General features: G+C 39.7%; 1 protein-coding gene across 1 annotated transcript in view; it reads right to left on the bottom strand.

Annotated features, from left to right (window-relative positions):
* ST8SIA1 (ST8 alpha-N-acetyl-neuraminide alpha-2,8-sialyltransferase 1) overlaps positions 1–15,825 on the bottom strand; it is a 144,459-nt gene that overhangs the window by 90,346 nt on the left and 38,288 nt on the right. The window contains exon 2 of the mRNA XM_035028081.1: positions 3,370–3,514. Coding sequence (XP_034883972.1) covers positions 3,370–3,514 — 145 coding nt within the window. The remainder of the gene's footprint in view (positions 1–3,369; positions 3,515–15,825) is intronic.

Here is a 15,825-nt window from a genome sequence, read left to right as displayed (position 1 = left end):
GAAAGAAAGAAAGAAAGAAAGAAAGAAAGAAAGAAAGAAAGAAAGAATCATAATTAAGGAGATTCACTCTGGCATCTCAAAGAACACTGGTGGGGCGCCTGAGTGGTTCAGTCAGTTAAGCCACTCAAGCCTTCAGCTCCCAGGTCATGATCCCAGAGTCCTGGGATCAAGTCCTGCATTGGGCTCTTTGCTCAGCAGGGAGCCCTTCTCTCCCTCCCTCTGCCTGCCACTCCTCCTGCTTATGCACTCTCTCTCTGTGTCAAATAAATAAATAAAATCTTAAATAAATAAATAAATAAATAAATAAATAAATAAATAAATAAATAAAATGCACACTGGCTCTCCTTGGACCCTCCTTGGATCCTCCAGCCTTGATGCAGGGCCTTGCACAATACATGGAGGACCTTGTATTGCTTCTTGGCAACAACCCCAGGAGCAAGAAAAAAACAGTGGATAAAGGTAGGCAACAGAATACCGATAATGATGACAGCTAACATATATTGAGCATTTAGGAGGAAAAGTGTAATAAAATTAAGATTAACAGTTTAAACTATATAATTTAAAATGTGATGTAGAATTATACATCTGAGTTATAGAATGAGTGATTTGGCATTATTTTGCTGAAATTCAGGGAAAGAAGGAATGCTTTGTTCAACCAACAACACTGAGCCTAGCCCACTTAGCTGCCTTTCTGCCTAACTAGCACACAACTTTCTTCCCACAGGAATATGAATGAAGCATATCAATTAACCGGTAACTTAGCTTCCTGATAACAATGTAGGAATATTTCACTAAGTAATAATAATGAAGTGAGGGCACAGGGATATATACCATCCTTTTTATTGCTGCAAACTGATTTTCCGGGATTTCTATAAATTAGTCATTTCAGAATCTCAGCAGAAAAATACACGCGTAACTTTAAAAAAAAACATCTATTCATTGAATTGGTTTAGCTCTTTGTCATGACTGTGCAGGCACACAATGATGTAATGACTTCTGCTTCCTAAGACAAAACATTTTTCCTTATTATTCAGGGATGGTTCCTTGGTCTTGCAACCAGCACAAAGAAGCACAGAATTCATGTGCACACGCTTTAAAAAGGAAATGTTTCCTGCTATCTTACTGCTGCACCTGACAGATAAGATAGGAGGCTAGTTTGTATTTCTTTAATCATTTTTTTCTTCAAATCTATTTGCTAGCACAAAGTTAGAAGTCAGTTGGGATGACTGAAAGCCCTTGTGTATAAAAAGACTATTTTGGATTTCTTTAAAAATTTTTCTATTGATGAGCTTTAAAGAAGATTGCTTCCTTATCTCTTCTTCACTTCATAGCAAGTTGATATCAGGTTTTGTACACAAAGGGTACCATGGATTGGCCTGTTCACCCTCTATTCCATCTTTTTCCTAGCTTCCTGCTGAAGCTTGATTGTCTTATTTTATTTTATTTTTTTAAAGATTTTATTTATTTATTTGAGAGAGAGAATAAGAGAGAGAGAGCATGAGAGGGGGGAGGGTCAGAGGGAGAAGCAGACTCCCCGCTGAGCAGGGAGCCCGATGCGGGACTCGATCCCGGGACTCCAGGATCATGACCTGAGCCTAAGGCAGTCGCTTCACCAACTGAGCCACCAGGCGCCCTGAAGCTTGATTGTTTTAAAAACTGCCTCTCCTGGATTTCTCTGCAACTAATGTTCCAGATGCAAATTAATCCTCCCCATTAGATGCACTTGAGGGAGATTTGGAAGAAGATGAATAGGAACCCATCTTCCTGGCCCTGTTTCTGTCACAGACTGTTGTGACTATTGTTAACGGCAATGGCAGCCGGGGCTTTCTGATCTCTTAACCACACTTATGGCAGTAAATTCTTGAACTAAGTAATTCCAGGAGCCACCTCTTGACTACCACTTCTCCATTCTTTCTAATGCTTTTTAAAGCACCTAATTCCCAATAAGAAATATTTTTCTGCTAAAAAATACCTAGGAAGATTCCTGTTCCCTGCCTTAAACCCTGATGAATGCAATCATATCCTTCATTCCTCAATCTGAAGATGCGATATATGAACCAGGACATCGACATCATGCTTTGTGTGCTTTCAAAGTACATGGACATGCATTATCCACATTGATCCTGACTACAACTCGGTGAGGTGGGAGGACAGGCGCTGCTCTCTCCACTGTACAGATGAGAAAGCTGAGTCTCAGAAGAGTTAGGTGACTTAGCAGGGCATTTGGTTAGTAAGAAATGGAGAAGAAATTCAATCTCACATTTTATAATTCTTGGTCATTTCCTCTGACACTGAGAAGCCTCCCAAGGGCAAATGGAGAAGAGAGAAAACACATGGATGATGGCCATGAATTCAACCTTCTATTTTCCTACTTTAAAATAAAATTTTTTAAAAAAACATCATTACACACTAAGACCATTAAGTTCAACTAACACATCTAGAGATGAACTAGCAGAGATAGGCTATTTCATAGAAAATGTGTCTTTGGATTTGGCGGGGCCTGTGTCTCAGCTTCATCGGCTCCCTCCTTTGAAGACTCATCGCTATTAATACAGGTACATGAAAGGTCCAGCTCTGTTTGCGAACTCTAACTGTGAATTCCCTTTCTGCCTAATCATCTGGCCAAACCAGGAGTGGCTTGAAGACTTGGTGAGGCCAAGCTTCATTTCTCCATTTCTCCCTAATGGCACCTAAGAACCATCCCCCACTGCAGCTAGGGCTCCCTAGAAATAACGATTTCTCTACTTTTCCCTTTCACTGCATATATTTTAGTAAAACATTTGATTTCATTGCTCAGGAAACCAAGAAGAAAAACCTTAAGTAAACAAGGCTTGATTTAGACCACTTCAAAAGCAGTGGAATCCTTTCTCTCCCTATCCACCACTCCTCCACTTCAGAACAGTGTCTAACCACAGGGTTAAGATCCAAGAGCTCTAAGAAGCAAACTTTTGACCATATGGTCCCCAGTCCCCGAGAGCAACACCAGTCCTAAGAAAATATTCCAGTATTGCAAATCTTCAAGATCATTCCACAGCCAACCTCGAAACACGAGAATTCCACAATTCCTGATCTTGCTTCCTTCTCTGCTCACTCCCTTCAGTCTCATATGAGAAGGGCTCATATGAGCCCTGATATTCTCAAATCAGAAGGGCTAGGAAAACTATTACTTCTCCCCCTGCATGGAAACATTATGTGATTTCTTCACCAAAAAAGGTGACAGCTATAAAGAAAAACATTTATAATGAAGAAAAGAAGAGAGGAGATGAAAAGAAGGAGATCTGATTAATTAGGCAAACTCAATTATCTTTTCCCTATGATATCAAGATACACAGGAAACTAAATTGAAAGGCAACAACAAACTATACTAACCTGGGGGAAGAGAGAATAAGTTGAATTGTCAATGGTGAATGAGTATAAAAACTCCCCATCATACCACATGCTCTTCCCCATGGGGGAATTCATTTTAGTCATAGCAAAGAGATGGGCGGGGTCACAGCAGTCTTCCATCTGTTTCCTAGGAGAGAAAATAGAGAGAGAAAAGAACAGCAGGTTAAGCGAGCAGCAGACTCATTCACTTGCCATTCCCACCGAGATGTGCAGCCTTACCTCAGTGCCAGCTCACAAAAGCATCTGTGTCTCCAGGGTGATTAGACTACTATTAATTCACTCTTCCAGCCATCAAAATGCATGACTGGAATATTTTTTAATAAAAAAAGTTAAAAAAAAAAACATTAGCTCTCAGATGCAGCTAAAATATGTTTGAAGGCAAACATGATCATTATAATTGCAGATTTGTTGATTGACTTAAACAACCTGGTCCAGAAAAGATTTGGAGGGTCTTCTAGAGACTGCTGAGCTATGCGGCTGCAGCAGAAGTGTATCTTCATGGTAATTTAACGATCAGGGGGATAATTTCACTGACAAGCCACTTTACACGAGCTGTATGAAGTAGCGGATGCACAGAGTGGCCCAAAAGAAGGCACAATCCCCAAAACTGGGGACAAAATTAAAGAACGACGCCTGGGGGAAATCCTTTTAAATAGAAACAGAATGAGATGAGTGATTTGATTTCAAACACTAGTGAAGCCATCTGCGTTCTAACTGGTAAATCTCATGGGCCTTTTTGGTTCTTGTTTGGTCTGACCTCTTAGCAGTACGGGGCACAGTTTAGCACCAGGACCTTTGAGAAGGGATCCCCACTCCTTTAGCATCCGAAACACCAGGGTCTCCTGGGTCACCTCACTCCTCTGGGCTAGTTCACAGGCTGCTCTTCTGCTTGCCCCTCCAATGGAAGCCCTGTTACTAGTCTACAAGCCAATATTTACATTCTTCTCAATTTAAAAACCTGTCAGAAAAAATAAATAAATAAATAAATAAATAAAAACCTGTCAGAAACCAACTCTGTTTATTCCCTGAGCTCTCAGGAGTAAAGTAGCTTATTCCTCAGCTCTACCTTTAGAAGGACCAATAAAACAAACTGCTAACATAAATCACTTCTGAGTGGTGCCCCCACAGACCTGCTTGCTCAGACATCTTTGGCCACCATGGTGTAGAAGCTTAAAGCTGAAAGGCAGAGGTAATGTGGAGTACTTGGGTTCAAATCCTGGCTCTGCCACCTACTAACTCCATAACTGGGGAACATCTCAGCTTCACAACTGGCCTGACATTATTTTTGAGAATTCACTAAAAATGTCCAGGTGGCACACATTGTACAATTTCAATACATGTCATTATTACATAGCCCCAACTTCGCTGCCGAAATGAATACACTGAGTCAGTGTCCGGGGCCTGCCTCCTCAGGCAGGGGCCCTGGTACTTTCCTCACTACATGGGGCTTTTCCCAACGTGCTTTGGTTCGCTTCCTCTTTTTTTTTTTTTTTTAAAGATTTTTATTTATTTGTTTAACACAGAGAGAGAGAGCACAAGCAGGCAGAGCAGCAGAGAGAGGGAGAGGGAGAAGCAGGCTCTCCGCCGAGCGGGGAGACTGGAGCCTGATGCGGGGCTCGATCCCAGGACCCCGGGACCACGACCTGAGCCGAAGGCAGCCGCTTAACGACTGAGCCACCCGGGCGCCCCTCGCTTCCTCTTTATAAGGGTTTCCACAAAAAGGACAGGGGAGGGGCGCCCGGGTGGCTCAGTCGTTAAGTGTCTGCCTTCAGCTCAGGTCATGATCCCGAGGTCCTGGGATCGAGCCCCGCATTGGGCTCCCTGCTGTGCAGGAAGCCTGCTTCTCCCCTCCCACTCCCCCTGCTTGTGTTCCCTCTTTCACTGTGTCTCCCTCTCTCTCTGTCGAATAAATAAATAAAATCTTAAAAAAAAAAAAGAAAGAAAGAAAGAAAGGATAGGGGAGAGGGGCTCAGGAAGAAAGCCTTCATCTTATCAAAGTTGCTAGAATTTGTGGGTCACCTGGGTTGTTCAGTTGGTTAAGCATCCGACTCTTGATCTCAACTCAGGTCTTGATCTCAGGGTCGTGAGTTCAAGCCCTGTGTTGGGCTCTATGCTGGGCATGGAAGCCTACTTAAAAAAAAATTGCTAGAATTTTCATCACTTCTTGCTCTGACATCATCTTTCCATTTCTCACCAGCTGTGCCTCTTTCCTCTCCTCCTTCATCTTCACTGATTCTTCTCAGTGTTTCATCACCCAAAAGGTGACCTGAAATGGAGGCAGTCAAGTTAGAGTGACTTGCCTGCATTTTGTCAAAAGAGTATCCTAGACACTACATTCCATCAGTATAAAATTAGACATGGCTTAAGACTATCTTTGGAGGGTGCCTGGGTGGCTCAGTCCATTAAGCATCTGCCTTCAGCTCAGGTCATGATCCTGGAGTCCAGGGATGAAGCCCCACATCAGGCTACCTGCTCAGCAAGGAGTCTGCTTCTCCCTCTTCCCTTCCCCCTGCTCATGCCCCCTCTCTCTCAAATAAATAAATAAAATCTATTTTTTAAAAAAGACTATCTTAGAAAAAGATACCAGGAAGGGAAGAATGAAGGGGGGGGAAATCGGAGGGGGAGACAAACCATGAGAGACTATGGACTCTGAGAAACAAACTGAGGGTTCTAGAGGTGGGGGGGATGGGTTAGCCTGGTGATGGGTATTAAAGAGGGCACGTACTGAATGGAGCACTGGGTGTTACATGCAAACAATGAATCATGGAACACTACATCAAAAACTAATGATGTAATGTATAGTGATTAACATAATAATAAAAAAAGATTTAAAAAAATAAATAAAAAAAGACAATCTTTGGAAATAAGGAGAATTACCAGAGACATGACTCTAAACTAAATCTTTGAGCCACTCTTACAGGTCTGGTGATATTTTACCACTTTCAGTTTTTACAATAACCCTAAGAGATAATTAAGAAACTATTATTACTCCCAATTCATATCTGAGGAAATGGAATTAGGGCCATTACAGAACTTACTCAGGTCACACCAGTACGAGTTAGGCTTTTTCCTCTGCATGCTGCCTGTTCAGAACCTTTTTGATTCACCTTTACCATTCTCTGCCCTGAAGAAATGCTTTCTAAACAATGGCCAAGCACTTGCAATGTACCCAGTGCCTTTACAGATATTTTTCCACTTCATCCTCACAGTGAATGACCTTGGAGCTAAATAGCTTTAAGATTCTTTTTTCAGGAACTTATCATGGGTCACATAACTAGTGAAGTGGTGGGGCATGGCTTTGCTCCCAGTTCTGTTGTTTTGGTTTGTTTTTTTTTTAACCTCATGTCTGGTACTTCCAACCAGACCATAGCTCTCACCTCCAAACCAAGCTAAACTTGCCATTCAGTACAAAGTGCTACAAAGAGGAAAAATTGGCCACAGCCATATAATAACACCTCATTTTGTCTAGAGTCTGGCAGCTTATATATCCCTTTAACGTTGGTTTCCTATTTTCATCCTCAAAAAAACTAAGAGGTAATTACACTATCATAAACTTGTAATGAAACTGAAGCTCAGGCCAAGAGACTTGTTCAAGTTCATTAGGTTAATAAGTGTTTGCTTAATTATTAATAAAATGTGTGTTAGATGGACTCAAATTTACATCTCTTCCTACAGCATTGCTATGGTCAGATTATTAAGTTTCGGATGAGTGTAAGTTGAGTAGCGGAGCCAAAATTTAAATACTTTTTATTATTCAAATTCAAGCTTCAGCAGAGTTCATATCAAATGATGCCATAGTTGCATGGAGAAGGTAAATATGAAGCCTGGGAACCACTTGCTAAAAACTCATTCAGGTTCTCATCCCCTTCTAATGACAGCCCTGCGTATCAACTAAGCCAAAAGAACCACCTTCACTGATTGTGTCCACCGGCAAGGAAGACTAAGGTACTGGGGAAACTAAACAGGCAAATAAGGGTGAAAACCCACTCACTCAGTTAATAATGCCAAGTATCAAAATGAACCTTGCTGAGACTCTCTCAGATGCCATGTTCAACACTTTAGTCACCAGAGATGAAGAAGGCTGGGAAGCTGTCAGTCCAATGGCTCTCCCTACTGGGCCCCTTCCGAGGAATGACTAAATTTGAGAAAGTAGGGGTGAAAGGGAGCTCTACTGCTGTTTCATGTTTGGCCAAAAGCTGCTATTGTACTTCAGCTTCATACCCAGCTACTGGAAGGCTGAGCGGTCAAGTAGCCAAACATCCAATTCAATGCCATTTCTGCGTCCCTGAATGTGCGTGTGACAACTGTTTGTGTAAAAATTTATATCACCATAATATCTAAACAGGGTACTGATGTGAGCAATACACACAGGAAGTGTTGTCGGAGTTTACAGTTTATAACTAAATATGCAACTTAAAAATCCGGTAAGCAAAATGTACAGCACAGAGAATAGAATCAATGGAATGGTAACAGCATTGTATGGTGACACGGACAGCTACACTTGTGATGGGCACAGCATAACATCTAGAGTTGTTGAATCACTACGTTGTACACCTGAAAGTAATCTAATGTAACACTGTATGTCAACTACACTTAAATAAAAAAGTAAAAACAAAATAAAATTCTGATGAGCAATTTAGAAGTAACCAGAGTGAAAATCTCTTTATCTGTTTTATATATTGAAATTCTATCAGTCAGAGGAAGTTTAAATGTATCTCTGTAAGAAGAAAGTGCTGATAATAAATTTATTGTGAAATTTATTAATTTTATGTACTTTTGAATTATGAGGCATTATTGACTACATAGGAGAACAAATTGTCAGTGAAAGCATATGTTGAGAGAAAAGTGTGTTTGGAAGATAACTTTAGGAAAAATACTATAGCATTTTTCTGCCAACAAATATTGATGAAGTTTTAAATAATAATGTGAGGCAGAATAACAGGGTTGAGATTACATGATAATTCAAATCTTTGTAGAATTAGTTGATGGGCTAGCATTCAAAATATTAACAAGCTAAACTTTAGGAGCTACATGTAATTTTCAGTTACTTAATTCCATTTAGACAATGAATTGTTCAAGAAAAAAAGTCCTAGTTGGAAACTTTGTATCTTATCATGAGGAATTAAATGCCAAATTTGCCCCTAAAAAATTCCATGAGAAAGAAAAACTCCCAAAACTGACATCATGAGAAATCATCATGACCCAGTCATAATAGAGAATTCTTTACGTCCCCCTTACCTGCTTTATTCTTCTCTACAGCACTTAACGCTATTTATATGCTGTATGTTTAAAGTTTTGCTTATTGTCTGTCTCCCCAAGTCCCAGAATGTAAACTCCGTGAGGAGAGAGACTTTTGTCTTCGAGTCACTGTTGTATCCCCATCTCCTGAAACAATGCCTGATACACTGAACAGGTGCTTAATAAATGTTGATTGAATGAATAAATAACAAGTGGGAAGAAAAGAAGAAAATATTAGAGAAACAAGAGAATCTCAAGGCGCATTTTGTTCTCACTAACCAAAACTCAAAGTGAAGTCAATTCCTTATGGTTTTAGTCTATGGAGACCAAAAAAACAAAAGCTTGTCAAAATAACTGCTGTAGACTGGTAAACATTGCTCAGTAATAACAGGCCAAAGATTTCTGAGATTTGCTGAGTGGTGAACCCCAAGTTCCTTATCCTGTGCACTAAAGGTTAGTCTGATTGCAGTCAGTGTCCCTTTAGGATCACTGACCCACAGCACGGGAACCACAGGAGTGGCCCACCAGTTGATGGTGCTGATAAAGTCTGTTTCCTTCATTGTAGCGTCAAATTTTCAAGATTTGACTTTTAAAATATTTGATAAGGTTTCAGGTTTAATCTTGTCTTCAAAAAGTTCTTTCTATTCTAGTGATATCTGACTTCAGTCAATTATTGATTTTAACGCCTGGCTTTTGGCCAAAAATGTATCTAATGTATTTCCTCCAGATAGCTAAATCAATAGTCCTTATTGTAAACTCTCCTGAATCGAGTTCCTAAAATTCCTTTTAGACTATTATATGTTAACTCTTTGAGTTAGTGTCTCAGAGCCTCAGATTCATGGTTGAAAATGTGCCCAAGGTCCACGTCAGAGGATGGCTTTGAAAGTGAGATTTTATATTTTATATATTTTATGTGTATATATATATATAGAGAGAGAGAGAGAGAGCACGCACCCACAAGGGCACTTAGCACATATCATGGTTTCAATAAGTATTCATTTCACTCTCCCTCATAGTTAGGAACCATAATACTCAGCTTGCCTCACACAATCCTAGGTTGTAATTATTAATAGTCACCTCCCTTCCATTCCTAAACATGTCCCTATTTGGATAAACTATATGTTCACTCTATTAAAACTAGAAGCTAAACAGTTAGCATCAAATAAAAGAGGGCTTTTCTTTAAGTGAAGAATCTGGTGGCCTACAGAGAAATCAGAGATAATTCTTAGTCTAGGTAAGTAAATGGCAGATTTCACCAAGATTATGGGAGGTAGGGTTTGAGCCAACATCGTTATTTTTTCCTCCTAACTTAAAGGAATCTTTGTCTTAAATGGTCAGTTTTGAAAGTCAAGCTTGAAAGTCAGGAGTCACCATGACTGAGCGTCCAGGATATAGAACAAGAACCTGTAGCAGTTGCTCCAAATGAGCGGCAGAGCCCTACCCACGGCAGGAGAGTGAAAGCAAGTGGTGACAGGCCCCTCTCTGAGACAAAGGCAATACCTTCTGTTCACAGGATGGACCCCTATAATAGCTTACATCTTTGACCCAAGAGACTCAAAATACACACTCAATACAGGGTAGAGATTTGTATTCATCTTATCTTCCTGTAAAATTGTCTTGAATGGTGTGGAGGAGAAATACTTTCATTAGATTATTGCTTAAAATAATGTTTTCTACAGATATAATAAAAAGTCTCTTCAAAGATTAATCTTCTAGACAATTTGCCAGGATGACAAAAACAGAAAAACAGCTCTTGTATACTACTGAAGACAGCAAATAATCTTTTATTTAGCAGCATTTTATTCTTCACATTTGAAATGACTGCATAAGAAAGGAAAAGTGTTCCAAAGAAAGGTAGATTACTGCCATGTGTAATTTGCATTTCTCTAAAACAGGAACAGCAGACTTAAAGGAGGAACTTTTGGAACATAAATATTTCAAGGATGATCCAGTCTTCCCTAATACATGTTTGTTTTGTAATGTGCTTAACATCTACACATCATTATTTGAATTAAAACACATAAATTTTTTTCCAGGAAGGATTTCAATGAATGCTTTTCTTCAGTCTTCCTACTTATGCCTTTATCTATATAGCTAGAAAGATTCTAATATTAATCTTTGAGAATCGCCTGTTTGCTGTTTTGGTAACAGGAAGCAACTGGGCTCCTTTGGACAGCAGTCATTATTCGATTCACTCAACAAATATTTACTGAACACTTTCAACGTGCCCAGTGTTATCCTAGGCAGTAGGGACAGATTGGGGAAGGGGGACAGGGAATACCTTGCCCTCTTAAATTCTAATGGAGGAGCTAGACAAACAAGATAAAAGATGTGGTTTGGGGCCAGGGGATGCAGTTTTCAATAGGGGGCTAAGTAAGTTCTCACTGTCAGTGGATAACTGAGTAAAGAAGAGGAGGTGAGGATGTGGTTATTTGGAAGGCAGCTATGCTAACCACTATACCACCAACGCCTCTGCGAGGATGTGGTTATTTGGGAGAAGAGCGCTCAGGTAGAGTCAACAGCAAGTGCAAAAAGGCCTTCAAGCAGGAGTCTACCCGGTATGTTCAAAAACATGGAGGAAACCAGTGAAGCTCTAATAAAGACAGCATGCGGCGAGCACGTCAGGGGGAGAGGATCATGTAGGGTGGTGTACGTGTGGCTTTTACCTGCACCACTAACCTTCTTGTGGCATCAAGCACAGATCCTCCAGAATAAATCCAATTCCAAAATCATACAAAGATATTTGGATTTTACTGAAATTGTAATGGAGGGGGCAGGGTCACCACACCACGAACTTCATAAATCTTCCAGTGGATGCCTGTCTCTCCCCAGACACAATCCTATCCTTCCCTCTCACCCCAACCCAGCCATCCTCTCTCCATCACCTCTCTCTTATCCAGAGCAATTTCACCCTTCGGCTATCCAATTTTCATTCTCCTCTAATCACTTACCATTATACTTACAAATGAGAAAACCATTATACGTACTGTTTTGGGGTTTTTTCCCCCTTTTGAAAAATGTAGGGATTTGAAAGACAAAGAAAATTTTCCTATTATATATGTTTAATCTTTATAAATAAAATTATTTCTCTCTTAGTCTATTAGCAGGATCATGGCAAAATAGCTAAATGGATATGCACCAAATTTGGACAGTATGTTTTCAGTGGCCTGAAATCTAAAAGGAGGAATGCAGTGAATTCACTTCGGCAGGTTTGGGTAGAAGCATAGGAAAGGGCAGGTGTGTCCAATCCAGATGGCAGCTGAGCAGTTGTCCAGGAGAACATGGCATTCTGAAAATAAGATTCAGATCACAGCCACCAGTCCACACATAAACCCCCATACTCCACTGAGTTTTAAACTTGCCTAAATGGCAAATACTCCAAATTACAAATTACACTATTTATAATTGGGTTATTTCTCCAATGTACAGGTTTACACAGCAGGATGGAATGCAGGAGGGATTTCTTTATGTAATCATGGTCAATGGTGCTCCTCAATTGTACTAGGAAGCCAGCCATTATGTATTAAATATAAGAATTCTATTCAGAAACATCTTTTCTTTTTCTAATGACACCTAAGTCTGAGATTATTTCTGTGAAAGATGAACAACGTTATAGGAAGGCAAAACAAACAAAAAGGAGGAGACAACTGCATTACGGGTTTTCCAAAACACAGATTTTTCTAAACTTGGGAACTGAATCAACAAACATTAAGATAACCAGGGGAGCAGTAAATTCTAGGGGGTGAAGTTCAGGAGTCAAGTTCCCTGAATTCACCTCAGCTCTACTGCCTATTAGATGCAGGACTGGAGCATTTGTCCTGAAATTTTTCCCGACCCTAATTGTCTCTTTTATGATTTAAAGCACACACTTCTGTTATTTCTGTGAGTAACTGTTCCAGTATTTGAACAGATTCAAATTTATTTTCTGAGAAAAATTTTGGCTTTGTGCTCTGACCCATTTCCACAGGATGGAAGTCTGTATAACAACACAACACAGCCAGGAATTCTCAATTTTCTTAACAGAATATTAACGGTACCACCTGCTTCTCTAAAACATACGGGTCTCTCTTTACTCAGCACAACATCAGCATTTCAGGTGGTCAACAACCTTTGACTGTCACCTAGTTCCCATTAAATGTGTGGTTAAAGGAACAGGAATTTGGGAGTGATGAAAGGATGTGTTTGTTAACTCATTTGCTACTCGGAGCTAGAGTCTTTATATGAAGTCAAGTGATGAGCAAGTCAGCTGTTCACATTACATAAAGCAACTATTTTCAGGGCGCCTGAGTGGCTCAGTTGGTTAAGCAACTGCCTTCGGCTCAGGTCATGATCCCAGGGTCCTGGGATAGAGCCCCGCATCGGGCTCCCTGCTCGGCGGGAAGCCTGCTTCTCCCTCTGCCACTCCCCCTGCTTGTGCTCTCTCTCTCTGTGTCAAATAAATAAATAAAATCTTTAAAAAAAAATAAAGCAACTATTTTCAAATATCCACCCTATAAACTTTCATAGATGGGGACAGAGATATTTTCCAGGTCAAACGTGTCAACTTAGCTTACCACCAACATATTGTGAAAAGAATCAGGCAGGCATTTTCATCGCATCCACCCATTATCCCTCACCTTGTTGCTATGTTCACTACACTTGTACTTAGTTTTGAATTGTTTTGTGAATATCATTGACCCCCATCATGACAGAAAAGTACAGAGGTATTGAGAGAGCTGATGGCAACAGTTCAGAAGAAGCGTAGGCTTGGAAATGGAAACAAGAGTAGAGATGATTTTTTTTAACTGAAAGCAATTGAGAAAATAAAGGATATTACAAATATAGATGAAATGAGTCATTTGACAAAGAGCGAATAAAGAAACAATTTGCAAAAGAGAAAGAAAATAATAGATGAAATGGAAATTTTTTTTTAGTTTGTGGATAAAGGATAAGCAGAGGCTGAAAATTAGAGACCAGATAAACATACTATGATGTATTCAGGGCTTAGGGGTTAACAAGATTGCATACAACTGGAGGAGTCAGAAATGATTGCGTTTATTGCTGAAGAAAAAGCACAGATGCCAAATGTCTATTAACCCAATGACAGTTTAGGGTAATGGTAGGGCATTCTGAAAAAAATTGAAAGCAATGGTTCAACTATTGCTGATGAAAATGTGCAACAAGCCAGGGATGCCTGCCTATGTTCAAGACCACTCTGAACCTGCCCATTTACAGGGTACAGGGGCAAGTGTTGAGGGATGACCTGCTAAGGAATCCTTCACATGAGATCATGAAGGAAATGGTTTAGTTGCCTCAAAATCCTTCAATGAATACAACACCTAACCATTTGGAGAAAATGTACCAAATTGGCTATAAAACAAAAAGTAGAAGAACAAACCCACACTCCATTGGGTAGAAATGTATTGGGTAACAAAAGGTTAAAAATGGGTAATTTTGGCCTTAAAAAACTCTTTTGGAACTGTAACCTATGTAAAAATTGAGAAGTCTGGGGTGCCTGGGTGGCTCAGTGGTTAAGCATCTGCCTTTGGCTCAGGTCATGATCCCACGGTCCTGGGATCCAGCCCCACATTGGGCTCCCTGCTCAGCGGGAAGCCTGCTTCTCCCTCTCCCACTCCCTTTGCTTTTGTTCCCTCTCTTGCTGTGTTTCTCTCTGTCAAATAAATAAATAAAATCTTTTAAAAAATATTTGAGAAGTCTCCGAATTAACTAATCAACCTGTCTAAATGCCTTCACCAAGCCATACAAAGTTACGCTTTTTTTGAGGGTCAGTGTAAGAAAGAGCTACATTAAGAATAGCATTTAATTTTCCATAAAACTGAAGTTGAAGATAATGTCTATTAAGTTCCTGTGGTCTTGTTTATCTACATAACTTCTTCTTTGACTTTAGTGTCAGGAGGATTTCTTTCTAATCACATAAAAATGTATGCTTTCACTTATCAAACAATGAGAGTTATTTTGACGCTTTAAGTGGTCCTTTGGTCTGAGTCATCACAAAGTTCAGAAGTAAATACAGTATAGTTATAAAACAATCTCAGCCTCACCTCCATGGACTGCCAACACTCTCCTCTTTATTAGTGGTTGCTTTTAAAATGTTAACGTACCATTTTTTAAATTTTAGAAATTTATAACTTTAAACTGTTAATTTTTGAAATTTTCAAAAATAAAATTAGAAAAATAGGCAAAAATAATTTATCACAAATAATCCCTCCTGACAGAGATAACCACTGTTAATGGACTGTTTTGTGTGCATTTTTCCTATGAATTAATTCAACTATTCCCTTAGTAAATATTCAACAAATATTTATTGAGTACCTAGTATGTGTCAGATACAATTCCAGAGACACAAGATACTAAACAAGATACAGCACTAAGCAAGATGAGATCAGTGCTTGCCCTCTTGAAATGGGAATTTAATCTGCTTACAGTTTACTGATGCTACAAACAACTCTGTGGTAAACATTCTCATGCTTAGATTTGTGAACACACCCACAATTATTTTCCTGGGATAAATTTTTAAAAGTATTTGCTGAGTTAAAGGGTATATACTAATAGGGTCCCCTTGCCTCAAAGAAGATATTATATCATCTGTTAAAAAATTTTTATTTTTAGCAAAGCAAAATATGTACAGAGTTTAAAGTACCCCAAGGTGGGGCACCTGGGTGGCTCAGTCGTTAAGCGGCTGCCTTCGGCTCAGGTCATGATTCCAGGTCCTGGGATCGAGCCCCGCATCGGGCTCCCTGCTCGGCGGGAAGCCTGCTTCTCTCTCTCCCACTCCCACTGCTTGTATTCCCGCTCTCACTGTGTCTCTCTCTGTCAAATAAATAAATAAAATCTTTAAAAAATAAAAATAAAAAAAATAAAGTACCCCAAGGCAACAAAATAAGATTCTTTCATATTCCCCACCCCCACATCTAGATCAAAAAGGCAACAGTTTTCATATTTTGATTATCATTCAAATACTGTGTTTTTATTTTCCAAATTTTTGTACTACTGACTTACTACTATGGAAGATGAAGATAGCACTTTCTAATCCTACCCCAAACAGACACACACAGACTTTCTTCACCCTACATTCCCTACAGAATTACATAAAAATGTCTAGTTAAGGGGTGCCTGGGTGGATTAGTTGGTTAAGCGTCTGCCTTTGGCTTCGGTCATGATCCCAGAGTCCTGGAATCAAGCACCACATTGGGCTCCCCA

This window comes from Mirounga leonina, unplaced genomic scaffold (assembly GCF_011800145.1).
Source record: "Mirounga leonina isolate KUSES-001 unplaced genomic scaffold, KU_Mleo_1.0 Mir_201, whole genome shotgun sequence".
In the NCBI taxonomy this organism is placed as follows: Eukaryota; Metazoa; Chordata; class Mammalia; order Carnivora; family Phocidae; genus Mirounga; species Mirounga leonina.
The sequence above is the reverse complement of the archived record's forward strand: the minus strand, read 5'-3'. Positions and strand labels throughout refer to the sequence as shown.